This window comes from Trichoderma citrinoviride, assembly GCF_003025115.1.
Source record: "Trichoderma citrinoviride strain TUCIM 6016 unplaced genomic scaffold BBK36scaffold_12, whole genome shotgun sequence".
Lineage (NCBI taxonomy): Eukaryota > Fungi > Ascomycota > Sordariomycetes > Hypocreales > Hypocreaceae > Trichoderma > Trichoderma citrinoviride.
The window spans coordinates 33,763-49,538 of NW_020194720.1; the positions used below are offsets into that span (position 1 = coordinate 33,763).

Here is a 15,776-nt window from a genome sequence, read left to right on the forward strand (position 1 = left end):
GAGAATCGGTGACAATCTCGATGCGCTCTTGGCCATCGACTCCGGTGTGAACTGACGGGCGGTACAGCATGTTGTGCGACATTGCATGCGGGCTTTGCGTTCTGTTTCTTCCGTGGTTAAGACGGGACGGACTGGGACGTTGTTCCAGGTTTTGTTCCCCCCACCGGGGCTGACTGTGTGGGTAACATTCGGTGGAGGTCAAGACAAGGGATCCAAGGAAAGGAACACTACATCCTTTTCGGTGAGCAGCCGATTATTGGTCATGACCCTCGCAAATGAAGAGACAGTGGTGTTAGTAGTATTCTGAACCATAGCACAGAGAAACAAGGATGCCACGGTTGCACGTTCGCGTTTAGCTGCGATTCGCTTTCCAGGCTCCGCAATCGCATCTTGCGCCTCTCAATGACCGTTGATCGAACTTATCTGGTTGTTCATCTACTAGTAATAGAGTTACAGCACAGCGGTCCGATTCGATCAATATCACTACTGATCCGCCTTCGTATCGATGCGTTGATGCATTGATGCCCTCAGTTCAATGCGAAAATGACCGCTACAGGCCCTATGGGCGCTGCCTCCTCTTCTGGGCCTGGAATCTATTACAGCGCAACAGCATCAGCAGCCTCTCGCAAACTTGGCACGAAGCCGCCTAGCGCTGCAAAAACCAAGGAATCGAAAGTTTGACGCCGAATCGCTATTTAGGATGCTTTGCTCCGCTATACCCCGCTTTTAACCCCGGCACCATCGAAATCTGGATTCTCTGATTGGCCGAAAATCCGGCCGACCAATCTCCGGCGAGCCGGCGCACACCTTGTCCCAGCAGTAGTGCGCTTACCTAAGCCTCGTTCCTTGTTCTGTCTGGCTCTGGCCTCGGTCGCGTCTGAGTGTCTGTCGTGCAGCCGGCCAGCAGAAAGCGCAACAGGGCCCTTCTTTTTTCGTTCCAACCTTACCCATCAAACCTTACTACGACTCCATACTTTGATACATTGGATGCCGCCACGGTTTTGACCACCTCGAGGTAGTTGCATCGTCTGCTGTGTTCATCTCATGAAGCGATAGACCGATAGATCCATCGACCGACTCCTTCCATCCAGGACTCACTGCATACGTTCCCACTGGCGACAAGACATAGCGGCTCGACCGGATAAGACGAGCTTGAAGAGTAGAACATCGGCCATACCATACCTTATGCACTTCGTCATTGGCGGTCTCCCAACATCCATCACCAGTCATCGCGGGCAGCATGTTGCGTAGGCTTCGATAGAGGCGCAGTCATTCTTGAGGAGGATGTCTTGCCCCGAGCCTGAGCCCTGCCAGCCTGCATCTTCACTTCGTCCATCGCCACTCGCTGAAAAATGAGAGTCGCCATCCGCGAGCAGCTCGCCGCGCTTGTGCTCTTCGCCGTCCTCTTGTCCCTGGCCGTCATCTCCATCCCGACATGGATCTTTGTCCACAACTTTGTCGTCGACGTCGAATCTCAGGGCCTGGCCCTGACCGCCTCGCTCAAGGCGTCCGCCATTGCGTCTGAGCTGGATCTGGCGCAGACCATCTGCCAGACCGTCGCCACGCGCATCCTGCTGCAGCAGGCCTTCATCGACTTCTACAACCAAAACTCGACAAACAAGACCGACCCCTTTGCCAATGCCCGCGCCGACCTCGAGAGCGCCATGGGCACCACCCGCGGCCTCACGGGGCTGCTGCAGGCCCGCCTCTATTCGCGAAACTCGACCGGCGACGGCCATCGCGGCCTGCTCAGCGTCACCGGCGCCGGTGTGGGCAATGCGACCAACAACATTGAGCTGCCCTACCTCACGCCCGACGGCTCCAGAGTCAACCTCAGCGATACCGAGTACGGCTACCCGCTGTCGCTGTATCCCAACATCACGTACACCAACCTCGGGTACCCGAACCCCTATGTGCCGTCGACGCCGGCCTTTGGCGCCTATGCCTTTCCGAACGTCAACCTGAGCACCGGCGGCGGCCTGGTGCTGGGTCCATTGGTCATCAACGAAACATTCGCCCTCATCTCTCTCACCATCCCCATCCGCTCCTTCGCCATCTCGAATTTCATCCTCGGCTACTTGACCCTGGTGATCTCGGCAGGCTCGCTGTCCGCCATCCAAGCTTCGCCCGAAGGCCTGGGCTCAACCGGCGTCGTCCTCCTCGTTGGACCGGCCAACCCATCCAATCGCTTCAACGTGTCGCAGCCGGCAAGCAACGATACGTACTCACCTACGCAGCCCAGCTTCAAGAATACCCCTGTCCATTTCGTCATACCGCCCATCCCCGTCCCGGGGCAGTCGGATCGACACTCGTCACGCAACTACCATTCCGGCAACTTTTATGGACGTCCGTTCCCCCTTCGCGATTATCCCAGCTTGTCAAAGGTGTATACTCGCAAGCTCTCACCGTTGGATAACTCCACCGTAGATCTCTCCACGACAAACGAGCAAGGCGTGCCTGTCGCCGTTGGCGTCGCTCGTCCTGCAACGACTCTCGTCAACTGGGCCGTCGTTGTGGAGAAGGCCAAGAGCGAAGCGTATCAGCCCATCGACAAGTTGAGAGATATCCTCCTAGGATGCGTCTTCGGGACGGCTGGCCTTATCGCAATCCTCGTCTTTCCCTGCGCCCATCTCAGCGTCTTGTCTATTAGGCGACTCAAGGCTGCGACGGAAAAGTCCATCAATCCTCCCGGATACGAGGAGTATGACGATGCGTTTGATGAAGAACACCCAAGCTCGGGAGCTACTAGTTCGAAGCGATCCGACAAAGGCTTTTTCGCTACCGTGAAGCGCAGGATATGGAAGGAGAAGAAGATTTTGCCCATCAGCGAAGCCGATGCTCACCGACACGTCTTCAAGATCCCCGGCAGAGTTGAAGTCGGCAAACACTACATCACCGACGAATTGACGGAGCTCACAGAGACGTTCAATGAAATGTCAGACGAGCTGCTCAAGCAGTACACACAGCTGGAGGACAAGGTTGCAGAGAGGACGCGAGAGCTCGAGGTTAGCAAGCGAGCGGCAGAGGCTGCCAACGAGAGCAAGACGCTCTTCATCGCCAATATCTCTCACGAGCTGAAGACGCCCCTGAATGGCATCATGGGCATGTGTGCTGTTTGCATGGAGGAGGATGATATTGTGCGGATAAAGCAGTCGCTTAAAACTCTCTATAGGTCAGGTACGTGGTCTTCTTCCTTTCAGTCAATCTCAGAGTCCAAAGGTCCTTGATATCCCCCCCAACTCTACCGCATATTTCAATGGTATCAATAATCACAACCCTCCCCTCGCCCCGTTCCTCTTCAAAAGGGAAGAAAGAAGGAGAAGAGCGGAGGACGAAACAGGAATCGTCGGTGATGTCCTGTTGTGCGACATGTGCTGATCAGCTCTTCTAGGCGACCTACTACTACACCTTTTAGAGGATCTCCTCAGTTTTTCCAAGAATCAAATCGGACAACATGTCAGCCTTGAGGAGAGAGAGTTTCGGTTAGGCGACATCAAATCGCAAATGTTGTCGATTTTTGACAAGCAGGTGCGCGAGAGCAACATCACATTCACCGTGAGCTTTCTCGGCAGCGAAAATATCGAGCTGAATGGGAGCATGGAACAGAGCATCTTGGAAAAAAGACTGCCTGCCTTGGGCCCCAACGGCATGGGACGACTGAAGGATGTTTATGTCTGGGGTGACCAGCACAGAATCCTGCAGGTCATGATCAACCTTGTCAATAATAGTCTCAAGTTCACGCCACCTGGAGGCAAAGTGGAGCTGCGAATCCGGTGCATATGCGAGGCTGAACGGTTGGAGACTGATGTCAGTAGGACTTCATCTTTGTCCAAAAGCGGTTCTACGAGGGTTGGGCGAAGCCGCCACAGAGGCAGCTCGGGATCGACACGCTCTACCAATTCCAGGACGACGAATAACTCCGCACCGCTGAGGAATGGCGCTGGTACCGCTCTCGCGATCAACCCGCTGGACCCAAAGGCCACGCCTCACGTTCGCATCCGGGAGCGCTCACCGACACCGCCGCCGGCAAACGCGAAGCCCTATATCTTCGAGTTTGAGGTGGAAGACACTGGGCCGGGCATACCGGAGCATATGCAGGACAAGATTTTCGAGCCGTTTGTTCAAGGCGACCTTGGACTGAATAAGAAATTTGGAGGAACAGGCCTGGGACTGAGCATTTGTTCACAACTGGCCAAGCTGATGGGCGGGTCGGTCACTCTTAAGAGCACCGTCGGGGTAGGATCGACGTTTACGATGCATATCCCTCTTAAATACGTCAAAGACCGCCCGCCAAGCACCGCTTCCAGCAGCACGGGATCGAGACCGACCAGCGTCAGGTCGGTAATTGGCGAGGGGCCCCGGAGCACGATGAATGGGTCAGCATCGCCGCTGCAGGACCCAAAATCCAAGAGCAGCCCATCGTTGATAGACAACAAGCTGCCCCGTCTCGTGGGCCTCAGCGCGCCGTTTTTCGCTGCCAAGCCCAACACCTCCGCTAGCAAAGAGGACCAGACGGCAGCTATTGATAAGGCAATGGCGAACAAGGCAGGGAAGGGAAAACTGCGCGTGCTGGTTGCTGACGATAACGCGACCAATGTTGAGGTGGTGAGTAGGATGCTGAAACTGGAGGATGTCTACGACGTGGCCATTGCCAAAGATGGCCAAGAAGCCTACGAGCTGGTCAAGGCCAGCATGGAGATGAACCAGCGTTTTGATGTGATATTCATGGACATCCAGATGCCCAACGTCGACGGGCTGCAGTCAACACGACTGATTCGCAAAATGGGCTACGTGGCGCCCATCGTTGCGCTTACTGCCTTTTCGGAAGAGAGCAACGTAAAAGAGTGCATAGAATCAGGCATGGACGAATTCTTGAGCAAGCCTATCAGACGACCAGCCTTGAAGAAGGTGCTCAAGAAGTTTGTCACTATTCCAGAGGAGCCAGAGACGACGAATGGCGCGACGAAAGAAAAGGGAACGGATCTTGATACAAATACGGCGAACGGGACGGCAACAGGGATAAACGGGAACGCGAACGGGCACGCGAACGGGCACGCGAACAGGAAAACAAGGGATTAAAGCATATAGACTAATATATCATGTATTAATTATTTTATGAAATGATACCACTTCCATGTCGCGCTGGCCTGTTGACCATGCGTGAGTGAAGTACATGTATTAACAGGTATGGATGCTCTCGGATCGTGAATACCTCCTATACCTCGAAATAGGACATAGATATCTACTAAATGTTACTGCCTAGCCCACGCCCATATTTGTTTGGCTCAACCCGAATATTCGACTGCTCGCTGAATTGCGCCCCCTAACAGACTAGCCCATGCCTTCATTATCGCACCCTCCAGATCCAATTCATGCCGCCTTTCCTCTATAATATAGAGGTCAAAGACCCCTTCGCAGACATGAATCCCATGAAGCATGAATGCGCTCGGCAGATCTCTCGGGACTTTTCACGTTGCACTATATTGTTACAAAAAGCCCCCAAAGACCATTTTCTAGGTCGTGACTCGCTTGGGCGAATTCAGCCGGTGAGCTTCCCCGCCGGATGAATGTTGGGGGTGTGCATACTCGTAGGCTAGGCGACTTCTGTGCGGGCAACAAGGAGGGCCTGGTAATGTGTGTCCGTCGTCGTATTCTGGTTCCATCTGTGTCTGCTTTCTATATATAATCTCGTGGATATAGAATATTACAAGTGATTTGAAAGCATCAACAATTGGTAGTTAATGTAAGTTCGAGTTCTTTCGATCCCATCTCGACTCTCGTTACACGTACTATAATCTGTAAAAGATTGGCGGTGATAAACATGCGATGATGTGGAATGTGTCTCTTTTCTGCCCTTTTATCCTCACGACGTTGCCCTTGATCTAACAAAGACGTTAAAATTGTTCGGCTTCACAAACCAGTAGTTCGTTGTTTGCCATTCCCTGTCCTTGTCTTGTAGCTCAAAGTCGAAGTCTCTGATCAGCAATGGGATGAGCTTTGACATTTCCAGATAAGAAATGTGTCGACCAATGCATGTCCGGGATCCCAAGCCAAACTGCTTTCCATCAGTATCTAGCCCTGCCTGAACATGTCAACAGTCGGATGGCTCACCGGTAAGTAGTATGCGTTCATCTGAGCTATCCTGTGTCCACCCTCCTCTTCAGCCTCCAACCATCTCTCTGGCCGAAATTCTGCGACATCGTCCCCAAAGACGTCTTTGTTGTAATGTGCCGTCCATGTGTTGAGGCCTATAGTAGTCCCTTCCGGAAAGAACTGTCCATTCAGTTCTATGCCACCCTCGGCGGCGGTTCTCCAAAGAGGAAGCCCCGTGGCGGGATGTAGACGCAGTGCTTCTTTCATAACAGCTTGCCAATATGGCATTTCGAGGCTCTGTTTGAAGCTAAGATGAGCATCAGTATCGAAAATGAGAGCAGCCTCCTCTCTGACCTTTCTCATGGCATTTGGGTATTGGATGAGATAGTATAAGATGGCTGATAGACTGATAGCTGTGGTGTCGGATCCTGCGATGATGTTGGACATGCTCATCATGAAGACATGATAATCAGTCACTTTGGAGGGGGCGTCTTTATTCTTGATCATGATCTTCTCCAGGAAATCTTCGGGAGATCCATCGGTGTGCACCCTTTTTACCTTCTTTGTCTGCTCAGCCTTTCTCTGTCGGATTCTCTCTCTAACATACCCTGCGAGGTATGTCCGTCCTGCAGCTCCTCCCATGCCAAAAAAGTTGGTCACGGCAAATATGTAGGGATGAAGAGAGGAGTATATGCCAACCAGCGTAGAATACGCGAGGACTTTCTGCAGCGCCTGTAGCAAGCCGGAAACGTCCTCCCCGCGGTCAAGGAAGCCAAACGGTTTAGAAAAGGTAATATTTCCGATGACATCGAACGCATAACATTGGAACCAGTGGCCCATGTTTATGGGCTCCTTGCTCTTCGAAAACAAGGACAAGCGACTTAGCAGGACATCTGCGCACTCATCCACGTATTTCTCGTAGCTGACGAGACTGGACATACTATACAAGCCTTGGAACACTCTTCGTGTTTGAGCGTGTCGCTTGATGTCTTTGTCTGGGAAGATGGTCCAGGCATCGGGACTGGGATGCTTCCATCCGTCATACCACTCTGACTTTGGCAGCTTGGAGCCGATTCCATACACCGTGTTTACAGCCTCCGGTATATCGATGCTGTACATATTCGGAGCAAGACGCACGATCGGGCCATATTGCCGATGGAGTTGGATGTTTTCATGTTCGAAGCGGCCAACGGCAACACGTCTGAAGTACCATAGCCGAGTAAATCGTGCCAATAGAGGGCCTGGAACGTGTCGTGTTGGTGATGTGAAGCTTTTAACAAAGGACAAGAGAAAGCGGGCAACGACTAATAGCCCACACGCCAAAATAGCAAGCTTGAAAGTCAACATGGTCTGTCTCTTGAAGAGCTGATTGAGGACAAATACTGTGAAAATATTGATAACGTCAAACGAGATCTGTTGATCCACCCTTTTAAACCCCCCATCTTCACCTCCAGCCCACACGACTCAAGCTGGCTCGAATGCCGAGGTACCCCGGATTTGGTCCCGCACCACGGACTCGAACAAAGCGTGATTATTGACTGATCGAGCTGGAAGGATGTTGTCGGCCCAGTGGGGAAGTGGAGGAGCGCCTCCAATCCGTTGTCCTTGGCCAGTAGCAGCCGCAATTCCATACCTGCAGAAAGCAGATCTCTTCCTTGCTGTGACCACATACCGGCCCAATCGGCCACGCCAGTTGCTATAATTGGGACCTTTGCCTGATGGATGCGCAAAATACACCTCCATTTCGGGATGCGAAGTGTCATGAGCTTCGGCGATGAATGATGGTTCGGGGCCGGTTACTCTGCGTTATCCATCACCCTCAGGGCACGGCGGCTAATCATGCACCCGTGCTCTTCGATCAAGTTTACACAAAGCTGTATGCAGGTATTATGATATAAGTCGAGAATTACTGTACATTCTTGACGATGTTCATCACTCAATGACCCTGATCTGTTTCCGACTTCTCCGCACCCTTCTCTTTCGCGGCTTTGTCATTCTGGAGGCCGTCACCGGCCTCATCACCATCATCACCTTCATCATTCCACCCAGGGATCAAGTCATTGTCTGCCTCGCCTTCCTGTTCGGGATCCCAGCCCTTCAGTACTCTCGATGCCGCTGCGCTTCCCACAACAGGCAACTTTTCGATCCCTAGTTTCTTCGCTGATTCCGGTATCGCATTGGGATCCAGGGCTCCAATCTGAAGCAAAACGCTGGCTTGATCCCAGTAGACGTGCTCATGGTACAGTTTCCCTCCTCTCAGAGTCACGACGCTGACTACGAGGATTTGGACTCGCTTTTGAGTGGGCGGAACACCTGGCAGGATCCAGGGCATCTCTTGTGTATGCTTGAATCGGACGTGAATCTCATCCACGATGCGGTCAGCGCCAATGGTTCGAGATACTAGGGTCAACTTGAGCGACTTTGGATTTCCAAAGTACTGGGAGTAAAACTCCTGAAGCTCGTCGGCGCCGATGCCTCCTGTCAGGGTTGGAATGTAAGTAACGTGCGGGCTCTTGTGCGTCGTGTAGCTGGACATGGTTGAGTTAAGGCTTCGACTGAAGAATTTCCCTACAGGACGAAGTAAGCATTCAAGTTGGTCGAGATAAATCAGCAGTCATGTCGTTGAGAACATACCTTGGACATTTTCTTCCCACACACGCTCCAAGTCTACCGTCATTCCAAACGCCCTCCTCGCCGTAGCCAAACTCCGGCTCCACGCCAAATCCGCGCTTATCGCATCGTACTCATCTAGATCGTGCTCTGCGAATCCAGGCTGCGCCTGGTAAGTATAACTTGGATACGCAAGCTGAAGTAGGCCGCCCGTCCCGATTCCCGGTTGGATGGTCCTGCGACTCGTGCGCCGTTTGCCTTGAATGCCGACCATTTGCGACTGTACTGTGACATCGATGTCTTCTCCACCGATTAAGTGCACGAGAGTTGAAATGTTGTTTGGGAAACGACCTTTTGGGTCGGGTATTGCGGTTGGATAATAAGCGATGAGCAATCTGATCTTGAAGTCGGAGTTGTTGTCCATGACGTGGTAATGCTGAAGACACATGGCAGCAGCATCGCCGTATGCTATCATGGGTCATATTCATGTTAGCTCCTGTTTCAGAGGATGTGATTTTACGCATGTTAGCCTTACCTACGATACCAAACGTCTCGAATGAGGCCGCCTCATTCCCTCTCAGGCCTTTCAGCTTTCTCAAGTATTCGTCTCCCCCATTTCCCATAGGAAGATACTGGACGTCAAACCCTTCGGCCTGCCACTCCGCGATAGTCACTGCATCGAAGTCATCGCTCTCCGCTGTGATATACAATCGGGGAGGTTGCCGCGGGAAGTCCTGAGAGAGAAAATTAGGATCTTTGTAGTCCGACACATTCTGCGACAAGATGCGCGCATTCCGCCCTTCGGCTTCGGGAACAGCGGCCTTTATCAACTTTGCAGTGTCGATACTCATTTTGGTGACTGTGGCAACGGAAAGCTGACAACTGAAGCCATACAGACGACTACCAACTGCTGTTCAACAAGGCAAGATTCCTCGTTGCTTTGGGGGAGAGTCGCCAGCGTTAAATAAACACTGACGCAAGCGTTCGTAATACACGGCTTATGACGTCAGGGCTATTTTGTCCAGATACTGCTGAAGAAGCATTAATAGACTTGGTGTTGTTCGGTTTGCTGATCATGTCCTCTTAGGTGCAACTATGTCATGGAGAATGCGTGCGCTAAATGCTTCGGGCATCTTCATGAGGAGTTAGTGGCTGTATTGGTGCTGTGGCTTATGTTCTCGCCATTCAGCGACTATGTATCTGGAGAATGAAACGGACGAGAGCAGGATATATGATTTGGAATTGATAAAAAATCATGCTTCCTGTTCGTAATATGTAGCCGCCTGAGTATAGACTCGGTAGTCAGCCTACGAGATGCCCCGTCTCCAGCCGTCGTCAAACCAGCACAAACATCTCCTCCCTTTTAGTCTCGTCCTGAAGGATTTCACCATCCATAAATCCGTCGCAATAAGCCTCACCAAGATACTCATACTTCTCCTCTTGATTGCCGCCATTGTACAACTTCCTTAGAATGTGTGGTGTTGTCCCACCGCGGAATATAACAATGCTGTCGTCCGCACGCATATTCGCTGGTCCTAGACCTACATAACCAGCTCTTGTCCGAAACAATTTCCGACCCAAATTTCTGAGCAAATTTGACGTGAAAACACTTATATCGGGGCCTAAGCTAACATCCGCATCGAGCCCGATTTTTCTGACGCTCTCGGGGTCTGGTCGGGGACTCAGCTTTCCAAAGCGGCGTCGGTATCTGGTGTATTTGGAGGCATACCAGACCCTTGCTGAAGCGACACAAAGACCAGTCATGTCTATGACAAAATCTTGAATAGCTTGGCCTGCGATTTTGCCCGCCAATACTGGATCTAGCGCACAGGTTCGTAGACTCTCCATCTCAGACATTGGTTGCCAATACCAGGGAACGATTCCTATTGTTCGATAGATGCGTGTGAGGCGATAGGATGCAATCGTCTCGTCTGATCTAATGAGTCGTTCCCCGAGACTGTAGACCGCGCTGTGCAGAGCCTGGAGTCTTCGAATGCCAGCAGCTGCGCCGAGACTTTGTGTGAAATGGCGATAGGAAAGGCTGGAGTCGCACAAACGCAGCTGCGGTTCAAGTTCCGCATCTGCAGCAGACAAAGAAGGGTCTCTGCTAAGAGCTGTGGCAGCAGCCATTCGAGTGAATTCTGAGACTTCGTCGAAAAATAACTTGGCCGAACGATAATTGATCTCCTCGGATACTTGCGTATTGGAGTCTACCTGATGCAGTCTTCGTCCCACCTCTTGAATTTCGTCCACGAGGATCCCCCTGATGTGAAGCTGCAGCTCCTCCCCCTCGAGTCGGGTAGGGGCCTCTGTCATTGGTCCTCCGGCGCTGGATGTTGGCTCTTCCAAGGCTACATAAGATACGGGTATCGACAGATCCATAGCCCAGTCCGGTACCCAAGAAGGCAAGCCTTGAGTTTTCTTGGGATGCTGGTTGAATAACAAAATGTCGATGCTCTCTTGTAGAAGTATCTCTGCGATCTCAGAGTACATCTGAGTGACTTTTGCATTATAATCGACGCGAACTCTTTTCTTCACAGTGTCGTCATTTCCTGCCAGCCCTAATAAGCCGAAGATGCGGTCTTGCTCCATCGTTGCTCCGATTTTCTTATGATGGTCGTTGACGTTATACTTCAGTATGAGTTCCTGCAGTCGCCTTCGTTTCATTGTTTCATGTATGGCCTTCCGTTCTTGAAAAATGCGGTTTAGCCCACCCATCTTGCCATAGATAGCATCTCTCTCGCGAATCACACGCTGGGGCACTGCTTTGTTTAAGTTACGCGCCCAGTGTGTGTTGAATATGCTGTAGAACAGGGCGCTGGATCGGAAGCAGTCGAGGCAGAGAGATTTACTGCCACACAAGAATATGACGGATGGTGCCAGGCAGGCCTCTTGGATAACCCATAGTCGATTGAACCAGGTTCGATCAAGGACATCGGCGAAGCCACCCAGTGGAAAACGACTGCCGTATCGTGCAATTAAGTCCAATAGATCATCACGGTCTTCCTGCTGTTCTTCATCCACCGGCAAGGTGGGGTTCATTACAGCATCAAAGACGTGCATGACTTGACTGACTCGGGGTCCAATGAGTCTGGATAGCACTCCTTCTGAGCATATCTCACGGACAACATCAAAGTACTGGTCTGATTCTCGAGTAGGGGGACCCAACCAAACAAGAGTGCGAGCGCTTGTCGTATAGATGTCTTGCATAAGCAACACTTGGTGGCTCTTTTCTTCCTTGTCCTTCTGATTTATGCTGATCTGGTCAATGAAGATGCGGTCCGTCATTCTTTGAGAGGTCAAGTGAAGAAGTGCACTTTCGAGGGCTGGAAAGATGTACAGCTTGCGAGAGCCGTCGTCAGTTTCGACGATGATTTGCCTATTTGGCTCTACCTGCCCAGCTGGCACGTTCCATGAGTATGAAAGAGCATCGTAACGACCGCCTGAGTCGATATCTAGTTCTGAAAGTCTGATGCGGATGGTACCGGAGACGTCTGGGATGAGTGAGGGTTTCGGCGGTAGAAGTTGAACCAAGCGAAAGACTCTCTTGGCTGGAGAGAGTGGAGTGTATTCGTACGTTTCGAGTGGCTTGAAGTCGAAGAGCGACATTTTGCTCGCGATGCGGGGGGGGAATCTGACGATGTTTTACCCACGCTGCGTGTCGGCTTGAGGATGCTTTTTATCAACAAGAGGCATCGCGCCCGCTGTTTGGCTAGCTTCTCAGATTATGCACCTCAGCCGCAATATTGATTGTATGGCGGCTTGGCAGAGTCCAGCATGTGAAGGGTATAGTTGCAAGCGCTATCGCGGATATGCTCAAAGTATGCGTACGCGGAAGAATTAACCTTAAAATAAGCAGTTTCTATTGTGCCTTACAGAGAGCGGCCGGGGTGGTGGGCGCAAACACTGCGCTGTCACTCAACCACTGAGGTAGTTGTAGAAATGGGGTTGATTACCACTACGAGGTTCTTGAACTGATAGACTCGCAGTCAGGATAACTTTAGTTCGCTAGGTAGTTCTACTATCAACAGAAAATTAACGGGCATCCTCCCTGCGGGTTCTCACGACCCCGCGGTTCTCAAAGCCACACCAGGTGTATCACTGATTCATGCCATTCGTCGTCATAGACTGTCGCTGTAGACATTGGGCCTTGTGCAATCGTTCCTCATGCCCTCTCAAGCGCAATAGCCTCCCTGCGACTCACGCTCTGGGGATCAAAGTACGGCTTCTCGCCCAAGCTCACAGCCCTGGATCCAGTGCGCTCTCCGAGTCCTTCGTTGATGTAGTCCGGGGTAGCGGCGTGGTAGACGCTGCGGTTGTCCCAAATAGCCAGGTCGTTGACGTTCTGCCATCGGTTGCGGACCTGCAGATCGTGGTTTTCGACGATCAATTGAACAAACCAGTTCAGGAAGTGCTTGGACTCATCATCTGTCAGGCCATGGATGTACTGGACGTGATGGCCGACAGCAAAGACGCTCTTCCAACCGGTAACAGGGTTGGTACGAATAACTGGGTGAATGGCTTCAAGCACATCGCCGACGTTTTCGGGAGCTCCTCGAGGAGTGGAAAAGAGAGAGAATCCATTCGCATCGGCGGCCTCTTTGAAACCAGGCTGTGCGTAGTAGGCAGTCAAGCCGTCCAGGAAGTTCTGCAGCGGCTTGGAGATGCGATCGTAGAGCTCATACCCAGATGCCCACAGTGTATCTAAGAAGTAGCATGTTAGCTTGTTGCAAGATAATTTGAAGGCTGTATACTGTCGAGGACTATTTACCTCCTCCCGTCTTTGGCAACTCGGTCAATCTCAACAAAGCATAGTCGCTCGGAATGGGCTCGAAAGTGATGTCAGAGTGCCACTGTCCCTTTTGGCTCTGGCGCTTGCTGGACTTGAGAAAGCGGTCAGAGTAGATCTTCTTGGCCTGCTCAGACGAGATGACGCTGATCTCGTCGTCTCCGGTGCCGCTGCCGCGGGCGCCGTTGTGAACTGGGTGAATGTGGAGTCCAGAGGTCGCCGGCTTTCCGCTCAGCTCTCCAAGGCGCTGGACGAGTTCTTTCTGGAGGTCGTTGGTGATGTTATCTTGTTTGCGGAAGAAAACGACGCCTCGTTGAGAGACTTGGGAGCATTGTTAACTTGGAGACTCTAAAATGAGAAGATAGCAAAAGAGTTTTGCAAGGGTCATACTTGTGATAGCCAAATCCCTGAGCAGCTCGTCAGAGTTAGGGGCCCTAAGCCATTCCGCAAGGTCTACATCCGCAAATTCCCTTCCAATAACTGGAGTGACATCGAACTGTTTGAACTGGTCAAGAGCTCCGCTCAGCTTCAAGGGCTCCCGATGTCCGGTCTCAAGGGTTGGTTGGGCTGGAGTCTTAAGGTTCGCAACCGGCTTCTGCTTGAGATTCTCTGTGACTTGTGTCACGGTCTCTGTAACAGATGGAGCCATTTTGCTTTGTTTCTTTGATCAATCCGCTGGATACTCAAAGTAGAAGTCAGTTCTGTCTGTGATCTGCGAGGTCTAGTATCACGTTTTCTCAGGGCTGGGATGGGCGAAGAGGCGAGAACAGGGAACTATTTAAATACTTCGCTGAGCCATACAAGGTTTCCCTAATGCAGCAGCCTTTCTTCACGATAGAATTATGCAACACTGCCTATAATTTCATCATCTTTAATCTCTGATATTGCGTGTCGCTTATCACTATTGATTGGTAAGTTCGAACAATATCACACAACCCCAGTGTCCTGCGTGATAGCTCAGCTCCGGAAGTCGGTCACCCAATTGCGCGACACTCAGTCTGAACCCCTGGGTCATTCTCTTCATCTTGGTTCTTGGCTTGCGGCTTATCGGCGTTCTGCTATATAGAGAGCATCAAAGATGGTGTCTTCCCCGCGATTGCGTGCCGAAGTGCAGTTTGACGCGATTCTAGTGTGCGATCACGAACGCAACATCGCGCAATCCCACGGATCATCGCGACATATCAAGCGATGGTGCGAGTGAAGACGAAACGAGCTTCTTGATTTCACATGAGCAATTTTGCAATGCAAGAGCATTACAAACGGCGTCAGCTGTAGATTCCTGATGTCTATTTTATCCGTTCGCAAGGCAAAATGGAAGGGGTACTGTCACAGATACGGATAATAGTAGGTTATATCAAGCGACATACTTTCAGTTGGTGTCCGAGCAGTAGTACTCATCTTCTGACGATAGAAATGACACACCCTCATTATGGCAGATCAATCTCAACAATCTTATCGCAGGCTTCAGATGGATTGTATTGTCGAGATAGCTTGGAATCGATCGGCAATACGGAGGCTACCCGCATAGAGCAAACTTCAATGTGGCATTGTTGTTTGTTCCTTAGGTACCTTGGGTAGTGTAGTAGGCCCCGAAAGTCCTGATACCATAGGATGCCACCAATAGGCTTCAATCTGCATCTCTGCCTTTTCAACTGCCACTTGTCCGTTTGTCTTTCGGAGCAGCTGAGGTTTTCCTTGCTGCATTACAATGAACGCATATCTAGGTTGAGCTTCGGGATGAATAACTCCGACAACTCGTGAGTCGAATCAATTTCTGTCATTGACAGCACGCTGAGCTTAACAAGCGACCAATTTCGTTGACCGGTGGCTATGTCATACATTAAACGGCCGACCGTGGATGATAGCAAAGATTCTCGTCACGCGCCAACGGATTTTCCAATGTCAGCCACAACTCATTGCTGTCAACCAACAGCAGTGGATTTAGCACTCATAAATAAGTGCGGCCTGGCCACGGAAACATTGTTTCGTGCCGGAACTTTATGATCCGGTAGCGTTCGCCGCTCATCAGCGCTAATCCGCCAGGTCCCGTGGCTAAATATAGCAGACGAACAAAACGAACCAACAGATCGTAACTACCTTACCGGAGACAGTTTTTGTTACCCATCCAGTTAGTAGCTGATGGCTGTGCCTGTTGTCAAGTACTAGGCTCGAGCTCCGGAAAGTAAGAGAGCCGGATCTGAAATCTCGAAATAGCCTTCTCAGCATAGGTAGTTTATTGTCATGAGTCTCAGTGGCGGTGCTAGAGAAGGTGGTCAAATTCTGT

General features: G+C 51.3%; 5 protein-coding genes across 5 annotated transcripts; 1 reads left to right on the forward strand and 4 right to left on the reverse strand.

The window, feature by feature from the left end:
- Positions 1-1,216: 1,216 nt before the first annotated feature.
- On the forward strand, positions 1,217-5,109 carry BBK36DRAFT_1136154 (histidine kinase). The gene is made up of 2 exons (XM_024892884.1): positions 1,217-3,177; positions 3,392-5,109. The coding sequence occupies exons 1-2, from the start codon at positions 1,353-1,355 to the stop codon at positions 5,077-5,079; spliced, it is 3,513 nt and encodes a 1,170-aa protein (XP_024746927.1). The 5' UTR covers positions 1,217-1,352; the 3' UTR covers positions 5,080-5,109.
- A 963-nt stretch (positions 5,110-6,072) lies between these two features.
- BBK36DRAFT_1171084 (cytochrome P450) lies at positions 6,073-7,440 on the reverse strand (the record flags this gene model as incomplete). The annotated part of the gene is made up of 1 exon (XM_024895524.1): positions 6,073-7,440. One exon carries the CDS (start codon positions 7,438-7,440, stop codon positions 6,073-6,075), a length of 1,368 nt encoding a protein of 455 aa, XP_024746928.1.
- Positions 7,441-7,889: 449 nt separating this feature from the next.
- BBK36DRAFT_143559 (hypothetical protein) lies at positions 7,890-9,586 on the reverse strand (the record flags this gene model as incomplete). Its single annotated transcript, XM_024897501.1, has 4 exons — positions 9,239-9,586; positions 8,728-9,171; positions 8,104-8,661; positions 7,890-7,945 (listed from the first exon to the last, which is right to left on the reverse strand). Exons 1-4 carry the CDS (start codon positions 9,552-9,554, stop codon positions 7,890-7,892), a joined length of 1,374 nt encoding a protein of 457 aa, XP_024746929.1. The 5' UTR covers positions 9,555-9,586.
- Positions 9,587-10,038: 452 nt separating this feature from the next.
- Positions 10,039-12,312, reverse strand: BBK36DRAFT_1125681 (hypothetical protein; the record flags this gene model as incomplete). The annotated part of the gene is made up of 2 exons (XM_024891305.1): positions 10,039-10,232; positions 10,314-12,312. The coding sequence occupies 2 exons, from the start codon at positions 12,310-12,312 to the stop codon at positions 10,039-10,041; spliced, it is 2,193 nt and encodes a 730-aa protein (XP_024746930.1).
- Positions 12,313-12,868: 556 nt separating this feature from the next.
- On the reverse strand, positions 12,869-14,141 carry BBK36DRAFT_1171087 (taurine catabolism dioxygenase; the record flags this gene model as incomplete). The annotated part of the gene is made up of 3 exons (XM_024895525.1): positions 12,869-13,407; positions 13,475-13,813; positions 13,883-14,141. 3 exons carry the CDS (start codon positions 14,139-14,141, stop codon positions 12,869-12,871), a joined length of 1,137 nt encoding a protein of 378 aa, XP_024746931.1.
- Positions 14,142-15,776: the final 1,635 nt, after the last annotated feature.